This window comes from Macrobrachium rosenbergii, chromosome 54, assembly GCF_040412425.1.
Source record: "Macrobrachium rosenbergii isolate ZJJX-2024 chromosome 54, ASM4041242v1, whole genome shotgun sequence".
Lineage (NCBI taxonomy): Eukaryota > Metazoa > Arthropoda > Malacostraca > Decapoda > Palaemonidae > Macrobrachium > Macrobrachium rosenbergii.
Window position 1 is genome coordinate 12,197,603 of NC_089794.1, and position 10,000 is coordinate 12,207,602.

Genomic DNA, 10,000 nt, shown 5'->3' on the forward strand with positions numbered 1-10,000 from the left:
TCTGTGATAGCGGAGACTATCTCGTCTTGCCTCTTTTTTTGAATAAATAATTTGATAACGGAGGCTTTTACCTCCTGTATTTGCATTAGATGACCGAGAAGACAGTGGAGACTTCTACGTTTTCCTACATTTTCAATTGAATCGAGGACGTGACAACGGAGGCTTAATTCTTCCTGCATTTTGATAGGGATGAGCGATGTGAGAGCAGAGGCTTTCCCCTCGGACTATATGATAACGGATACCGCTACCTCTCTCTTTTTTATTTGAATAGGCTTTTACCTCCAGTATTATAACTGAATGAGCGACAAGACAGAGGAGAATTCTACGTTTTCTTGCATTCTCATTGGAATCAGCGACGTTACATTGGAGACTTACTTATTCATACGTTTTCATTTGAATGACGACCGGACAATGGGGATTTCTACTTCTTCGTACAACGCAAATTTCTACTTTTTCCTGCATTCTTATTTGAATAAGCAACTTGACAATGGAAATTTCAACTTCTTACTGCAGTTTCATTTAAGTAAGGGATTTGGCAATGTGGATTTCTACATTTTTTTACATTTTCATTAGTATGAGCAAAGTGACAATGGGGATTTTATCTCTTCCAGCGATTTTATTTCAATGAACGAACTGACAATGGGGATTTCTACTTCGTGCATTTCCATTTGAATGAGTAATTTGATAATGAGATTTCTACCTCTTCTTGCATATTCATGTAAATGAGTGATGCATCAAAACAAACTTCTCTTTCTTCCTAAATTTTTATTTGAAGTGAGTTACGTGACAGTGGGGATTCTTACTTCTTACAATATTTTTTTGAATGAACAAACTAACAATGTAGATTTCTAATTCTTCTTGCATTTTCATTTGAAGCGAGCCACGTGACAGTGGGGATTTCTACTTCGTGAATTTTCAGTGTGAATTGACAGTGTAGATTTTTACTTCTTCCTCCGTTTCCATTCGAATGGGCGAATGACAACGCAAACTTCTACATTCTTCAGCACTTTCCTTTGAATGAGCGACTTGACAATGGAGCCTTCTTTTACTTCTTCCCGCATATCCATTTGAATGAGCGAAGTGACAATACAAACTTCTACCTCCTGCTGCATTTTCCTCTGAATGAGCAGAACACGTTTCCGAAGGCGTAGGGGAGGGGACGATTGGGCTCTAAAACGAAAATGTAATGCGGCAATGATGGCCGAGTCACCATCTCGCTTTGCACTCTCATTACAGATGATGGTTCTTTCCCGAGGAGGAATTGCCCCGTGATGGAAATCAGGAAATTCTAAAAATCCTGATGAAGAGAAGCCAGTCGGCAGAGGGTGGGGTTGCAATGGTATATAAAATGCATGTTGTTTTAACATAAATCAGGCAAGGCGTACGGAGAGAGAGAGAGAGAGAGAGAGAGAGAGAGAGAGAGAGAGAGAGAGAGAGAGCCGGGGGCCTGGGTGGTAGAGGGAGGGATGGAAGGTTGGAGGGCGGGGATGGGAGAGCCTGATGGGCCCAACCCTGTCGGACAGAGTCAGTAGGTAGCTGGCAGAGTGTGTGTCAGGTCGCGCTGCGTTACGCTCCTTGACCGCGTTCCTCGATTCTGGTGGCCTGTGTAAACGCTTTTACGGCGGCAGTCGTGTAATTATGCCACGAAAATAGGAAATACAAACCGAAAATAATTCATTGCTGTGTAGATGTGCCAGACGGGGGAGAAGTAGCGGGAATTAAGTGCATTAGATACGAAGTTTTGAATTTCCAGACTCAGAAAAAATAAAATATCCGATGCTTTCAAATCATTCGTATCCTATAACACGGTGTGTGAAAGAATTTTTTATTTTTTTATTGATGAGAATAAAAATGTGCATTTAGGAGAACCCAAACCTTCTGTTAAGGATTTCTAACTTAACAGAAAAGCGGAAACATAATAACATTCATGTATCACGGAGCATAGACAACTTTTTGTCGACTTTGAATTCAGATTGATCAAAAATGTTTGTTTTTCTGCTCTCGTGCTTGATGACTCTTTTGGATGTAACGCAAGGAGAAGTGCCCAGGTCTTCAGGTAAGAAGAAATCGACCCTTGTTTTTCCTCCTGGGCGGGGAAAATTCGACAACCCACCCACCCCTTACCCCCTTTCTTTTAGAGAAAAAAAAAAAGCCGACCAGCTTCCCAGTTCGGGATAATCTACTCGAGTTTTACAGCGGAAAAAACCTACCTTTGTGTTTTAAGAGGGAAAACCAAGCCAGCTTTATTTTTTCAGAGCGAAATTCTACCTTTCTTAACAGACGTGAGCCAGGGGTTGAGAATGTGAATGATACGAATATTTTGATTTGTGTTTCACTCTTACTTTTAATGGAACTGGCCTTGCTTAAAAATGACCTTAGGTGTTTTCGGAAACGCATGTTATAAACAGAAAGCGAATGAATTCATAAATGATAATAAAATGTCCTTGTAAATAAAATAGAACGAGAAATGAAAATGTGAATTTCTAATGAAAATAAGATACAGAGTACTGAGAGTACTAAAGATTACAAACACATTGCTTTTAACATCTATAAAAGTATAGTTTAACAAGAAAACGATCCGACGGCATAGAAATATATTTATTGGAGAATGAAAGAAAACTTACTGAATTCACAGAGGAAAATCAAAAGTAAAATCTTCCTAGAACGACACACAACCATACGGTAAACGTACCAATGATCAAACAATTGGATCACTGTAAATAGCCAGGTTAAAAATCGAGGTCAAAGTTGGCAGGTACGAAAAATAGTGAAAATGGCCAAAGTATAACTTCCGCTTCAACTTCTGTTCTTTATCAATATGTTCATCTCTACTGCAGTGCAACATAGGGCGCTTTTTCCGTGTAGGACACGTCAGTGTACATGTTTTTAAATAAATGAGTAAAGGAGGAAAAATCCATCTTTGGGCAAAGAAAAAAAAAAACGATGCGTTTTTCAGTCGAGTTAGGAAATGAGAGAATGGAGCTATTGGAAATCGCAAAATCCCGTTGCTGTCGGTTTTGTGTCTGATTTTGGAAATAAACTTTTTTGTATGTTTTTTTTTCTTTAGTCGAGCAAGGTGAATGTCAGGGACAGGATAAATGTTTTATTAACTAGAATTTATCTTTGTTAAACCTTTCAGCGAAATAAAGATGGAAGAAATAGTAATTTAATTTGAGCGATTTTACACTTCACGGGGGTAATTTTCATTGCTTGGGTATAATTACACAGAGAAAATAAATCATGACAACCAATCATTCATTTCGCAGTGCAAGTTACGCTGGCGTTCGGAAGTAATATGTCAAATATGTTGAAGGACAAAATAAAGAATTACAGAAAAATCGAAATCCAGAATACCATAATTCAATAAAGAACGACGCGAAGAGAAACAACTGACTTCATATAATTCGAAATTAAGATGGCAAAAAAAAAAGGAGAGTCTTTAAAGGACCAGAGAAGAAAGCAAAAAATAAAATTTCGGTTGAAGGCAAATCGAAGTTCTTGTCGGGAAAAATTCCATTACGTGAGTTGACAGGTGAGTCTCGAAACAGGTTTGATTGCGTGCAACCTTTGCTGACTTCTTGCTCAGAGGCGAAGTCATTTTTATAGCAATATCAAACTATCTGTAAATATATATATATATATATATATATATATATATATATATATATATATATATATATATATATATATATATATATATATATTTGTATATATATATATATATATATATATATATATATATATATATATATATATATATATATATATATATATATATATTTATATATATAGTATTTATATATATATATATATATATATATATATATATATATATATATTTATATATGTACATATATTGAATTAAAATACACACATGTATGTATAAATATATATTAAATCACATAAACAGTAGTCGTAAATAGTTTTAAAAATAAACAGTTTTGACAAATAGCAACAGATAAATCTAATCATGTCCTTAATGCCATATGGAAATAATTAATACGGAATATATTCAATTAATAATGAATATCGTCAAGTAAATAAACAAATAAAAAACCAATTAGACAAATTAATAAACAGCTTCGGACCTATCATTATGGAAGCTTTGGTACAGTGGCTATAGCGGACATTAGATGGTTACCTTCCTTCGCTAAGTAAGGTAACTACGAGTATATACTGTATCAATGTAGATATTCAATTAATATAAACTACGCATAACTGAAAGCATTGGGTTCATGTCTGGGTTGGGGGGGGTGGGTTGAATTTGCGTGGGTGGGGATGGGGGTGAGGGAGTGGATGGGGCATGGGGGTTGGAGGTTGTTGAAAGGTCCGGGTCAGATATTACTAAAGCCGAAATTAGCCCATCGCCACAGGCTTCACGCAATGGAAAGTGCTTTGTTATTTTCAGAAATGAAGGAAATTTACTTGTCACGATTGTCAGAAAGCATGCATATACACGGGTGTATGTGTGGACGTACACACACAAATATATATACATACATATATATATATATATATATATATATATATATATATATATATATATATATATATATATATATATATATATATATGCTATATATGTTTCATAAGATCCATAACATTCAGGTTTCTCTAAACTATGGAAGAGATTCTCAGTCCGAGAACCTGGATTCCCAAGGAAATTTAAAACTCTCAATGGAGCAGTGACTGAAACAGCACCTGTAAATTAAAAAAAAAAACGGTTTTTTTTTTCGGAGAGAAAAATGATGGAGGGAGAGACTAAAGACCAGGCAAATTGCATTTCCTTTATTTCAGTCCTGTCACTAAGGAAGATAAGGAACTGTGACTCCCAAACACGAGAATCGTTTCTGATAGAGAAGACTGGAGGCAGTAGGATAACAAGACTTTTTTATATCTAGATAATTATCTTACCCCTAATACTGGATTCACTTGACCTTGTGGATATCTTGTTAAAGGGGGAATTATAAGTTTGGTAAGTGCATCTACCCATTCCAGAATTCAACCACTTGCCCTTTCAATTTGAAAGTGCATCTACCCATTCCAGAATTCAGCCACTTGCCCTTTCAATTTGACATAGGAATGAGAGCGACTTATCAATGCAGCCATTAAGAGAGATATAAAGTGAATTCGTTTCCACTATACAATTTTTTGTTGAATTCAGGTTCTGTACTTAGAATTGAAAGCAATCAATCGCTGCCTTGGTTCTGTACTTAGAATTGAAATCAGTCTATACTTGCCTTGGCTCTGTTCCTAGAATTGAAAACAGTCTATAGTTACCTTGGTTCTGTACTTAGAATTGAAATCAGTCTATAGTCTCCTTGGTTCTGTTCTTAGAATTGAAATCAGTCTATCGCCGCCTTGATAGATTTGTGCTGAGTTTGTGCGTGAATCAAATACCTATTTATGAGAAAGCTGTGGTGAGTTGCAGCAAGGGGGTAGCAGGGTATGGGGCTAGTCCCCCTCATCCCCATTTTGAAAGACCTACAGAGAACTCTATGGCAAAGTGCAGTATGACGTTAAATTGTTAATATGACGGAAATGAGTCGGGCTGAAAAGTTAGAAAGTGAAGTAATTCATCACACATGAAAATAAAGCAACAATAAAAACTGTCGCAGCCTTTAAATGGCAAGACATTCTAATTCAAGTCCATTGATCAGTAGGTAATAAAGAGTAAAGGAAAAACATCAAAGTGAAATCTTAGCTGCATATAAAAACTTGACCGATGATTCATTATAGATCGGAATGCTCAGTTCAAGAGGGTTCCAAATTCGATAGTAAATCTATTTGTAACTGAACCCTACTTTTTTGCAGAGCGTAATGTCAGTAGTTAAACAAAGAAATGACTTTTGATTTATACTTAAAATTTTAACCACTTGCAAAGACTTTTTGTTACGATTTACTGGTTTCTTATTAATTTGTTATATGTTTAGTTATTAAAAAACTTTAGGTTGGGATTGCGATCGATACAGACATACACGCGCACACACACGCATATATATATCTACTGTATATATATATATATATATATATATATATATATATATATATATATATATATATATATATATATATATATATATATATATATGTGTGTGTGTGTGTGTGTGTATGCCTGAATACGAGATATATGAAGTTTTGTCACTTATAGCCGGGACGCTAATCTTAATTTCTCAGACATTAAGCCATAAATGTCGTTCATTACCCAGGCACTTATCAGTCACAATTCCCTTTGGCTGTAAATTATTACCAAAGTATATTGGATTCGATATAAAACGATCTCAGCGAATATATATATATATATGTTTAGATATATATGTGTATATGTATTATATCTATACATATATGCATATATATGTATAGGTATATCTATACATATATATATATATATATATATATATATATATATATATATATATATATATATATATATATATATATATATATATATATATATATATATATATATATATATATATATATATATATATATATATATATATGAATTTTGTCATATACACCGAGACATCTTTTATGTTCACGAACTCAAGGGAACTATAAGTGTTAAGTGCTGCGTCACCGTTGGGATTCGAACTGCCGCCTAGTTGAGAAACAATGAAAGTACAGTGACTATGACCATTAAGCCATAGCGAAATGCCACCCGTTGGAAACAACGAAAGTACAGTGACTATGACCAATAGTCACTATACTGTAGTTTCCCAACTAGACGACAGTTCAAATCCCACTGGTTACGAAACACCTATCACTTATAATTCCCCTTGGCTGTAGGTTATTCCCAGGGTATAATGAGTTTAATATTAAACGAAATTTGTCGCTTTATTTTTAATACATATGAACATACATACGTATATGTATATGTATATGTATATATATATATATATATATATATATATATATATATATATATATATATATATATATATATATATATATATATACAGTATATATTTGTTAGAAGTAATCAGCACACAATCACGTGTGGAACAGAAACTGGGTCACTGCTGGGTCGGGAAGTTGGGTAAAACTCGCTGGCGTGCTAGGCAGCAGCATGCCTGCCATGTAAAAACCTCAGACACAGTGGTACTGAGGTTCCAACTTCTATTATGACTTGTGCGATTCAGTTGGCAGCGCCCTTGCCTTTCAATTGAAAGACCTGGGTTGGATCCGGATGTGACTCAGAAGTATATGTGTATGTATGTATGTGTGCGCGCGTGTGTGTTTGTGTGCGATCGCTTTTTATATGAATGTTGTTACTTTCCTATAAATTTAGGACGTCGGGATCATATAGCAGTGCCTTGTAATTTCAATATTATATGACTTTGATTGCCTACTCGTGATTAACTGTATATTACATTTTTTTGTGCATTTACACAGACTTACTCCCGGAATATATCTGTGAATGTTGGGTGAATGACACTAACCACGACTATTTTTGTTGCTATGGAAATATTAATCTAAGAAGTTTTGGTTTTTTATGTGATTCAAATCAGTATTTTTGGATATTTGCAAATACTTTTGTCTACTTGTGTTAATATAACCATATTTTTGTTTATGTGTGAATAAATTTCTGTAATTGTAAGCATCCACGGGTACAGTTGGAAACGTCTTACAGGTTATTTTGCTTAGGTACAATCGTAGTTTGCAGTATATGTGCGTCGAAAGGAATATTTGGGGCTGTATACGTGCATGATCACACTGGAAATGATGTTTGTATCGCCAGACTCACGTCAATACACTCGTCATATCCATAATGTCTGAATGCCCGCTGTAAACGTGAATAAATCTTATCTTGATATACGAGATACTTAATTTAGGTCCCGACAAGGTTACGCGTCTCTTACACGGCTGTAAATGTGATTACATCTCGATTTAGTCGGAAGGTGAATTACTTATAAGCAAATACGTAATGCTCAGTAGTGACATAAGCCATCGACCAGTTCTGAATGTAGACTGAAAAACGTTTCTCTCAAGTTTCAGCCGAGGCTGAGTGGTACGAATTAGATGATATTGCTCAGGTGCCCAGGAGGGATTCTATTTGACAAGTCTTGAAAGGGAAAGCAAACGTTTGGTAAACGTCTGGTGCCGGAGAGGTGTGGTCAGTGTTTGCAGAGCCAGTTGTTACTGATTGAAAGAAAGTGCGAATTATTTGAACACAGAATTGTTTGTCAGTGCTATCGAGGATTTTCTCTGGCAAGGTTGTTGAAATGAAAGTTAGACGTAACTGAATCAATTAAAGCAGAGAAAAAGAGGAAAGAATTTCTGTGTTGGATTCCAGGTACATATTTTCCTTTATGATCCCCATCTGTCATTTATACGAGCTTTCTTTGTAAACTTGTTTTTATGTTTCTATCAGTCTGTTAAGTAAAGGACAGTAAGTCGAAAGGCCTACCACCACTCCGTTGTTTCACTTTCTCTCGTGGTATTGCCTTTATTTATATACATATGTATATGTATATATATACATATATATATATATGTATGTATATATATATATATATATATATATATATATATATATATATATATATATATATATATATATATATATATATATATATATGTAAGTGCATGTATGGGAAATTTTCTAGGATCAAAATTATCGAGACGTGTCATAATTACAGCTGTATGACAAAGTATCTTGACAGTATTACATCTCACTCTTCACTGCTCGTGGAAACGTATACCTTTATGTGTTTACACCCATTACCATTAACCTCCTGCATGAATACCACTAAGCCTCTCAGAAATGTTGTACAAATTAAGACTTTTAAAGTAAATGAACCCGGCGTATTCTGAAGCAAGTGCCCCATCCCATTCCACTCTGATGTTATTCTCCACTGCTGTAAACCCAAATGGTTTCATCTCTCTGTTATTTGAACATGATGGCACCAGGCGAGAGAAGGCTATTAACACTTTTTTTATTATTATTATGTCGTATCCCTCTTATTCATTATTATATTGTACCTTTCTTTCCTAGAGTGGGTAAGCTATATTCCATTTGTTTTGCTGACGTTAGATTTCGGCGGAAGATTAGTTTGTTAAGGGAGGGAGCCAATAGTTTTATGGCGAGTAAATGTAGGATTTATTTTATGCATGTTATATAAAAGATATTACTGTCATATCGTAACAAAAGTAGAATTCGACCACCGGTTTTATTTTCCTTGCTGTAGCTGAGGTTCATTTAGACGAATACTTCTTTTGTGATTCTCTTAACCACTGGAAAATAAAATGGTTGTGGGAAATGATCCAATGTTTCTTTCGGTAATAATTATTCATTTCGTATTTATTTTCGATTTTTTCTCCTTGACGTAGACATCACTCACTGCATTTCTTTATACGTCGGCCTTTGCACTAGAAATGATTAATTCATCAACTAAACAATGAGCTGCAATGTTATATTACTAACAAATAGATTTACATCTAAAGGTTATGAAAATAAGATAATTCTTTGAAAACAAAATTCTCCAAAATGGGTAGATATTTATCATTGAATACCTTTATAGTTTTTCTATATAATAAAGCAAAAGGCTTTTGGAACAGAGTATATTCAACTTGTATGGATGGTCAACTGTTAAAAGTTAACCTTTGAGATAAAATATAACGATCATGATTAGGATATTTTTCATCACTTGATCACTTAAAACCGAAAATGTGTGAACCCTGACAGCCACCTCTTACGCAAAGTAATTTCCATTTCGTTCTTGTTAATGAAGAATAATACAGAATTAAAAGCCCTCATCATTACAGTAACTTCACGTACCTCCCTTGTACCAACGAACATTATAATTGGAAGTGAAAACTGATTCACAAGAACGTAAAAGTTTCATTTTATCAATCAAGATTATTTCTTTTAAAACAAAAACGTGATGTAGATTGAATTAGCCTTATGCCAGCACGGACTCTTCCTCCAAGAGCAGCCCGTGAGGAAACTGAGAGATTATTGTCTCTAGAGAAGAAGACTTGCGAATGTCTTGTAAAG

The 10,000-nt window shown here is 34.7% G+C and overlaps 1 protein-coding gene across 3 annotated transcripts in view; it reads left to right on the forward strand.

The window, feature by feature from the left end:
* The window catches only part of LOC136834746 (kin of IRRE-like protein 1), a 237,787-nt gene that overhangs the window by 120,867 nt on the left and 106,920 nt on the right, over window positions 1–10,000 (forward strand). The window contains exon 1 of one of the 3 annotated variants that reach the window (XM_067097345.1): window positions 1,448–2,056. The exons of the other annotated variants lie outside the window; for them this stretch is intronic. Within the exon in view, the coding sequence (XP_066953446.1) occupies window positions 1,984–2,056 (73 nt within the window). The 5' untranslated portion in view covers window positions 1,448–1,983. Of the gene's footprint in view, window positions 1–1,447; window positions 2,057–10,000 lie in introns of those variants that run through there. 3 annotated transcript variants of the gene reach the window in all.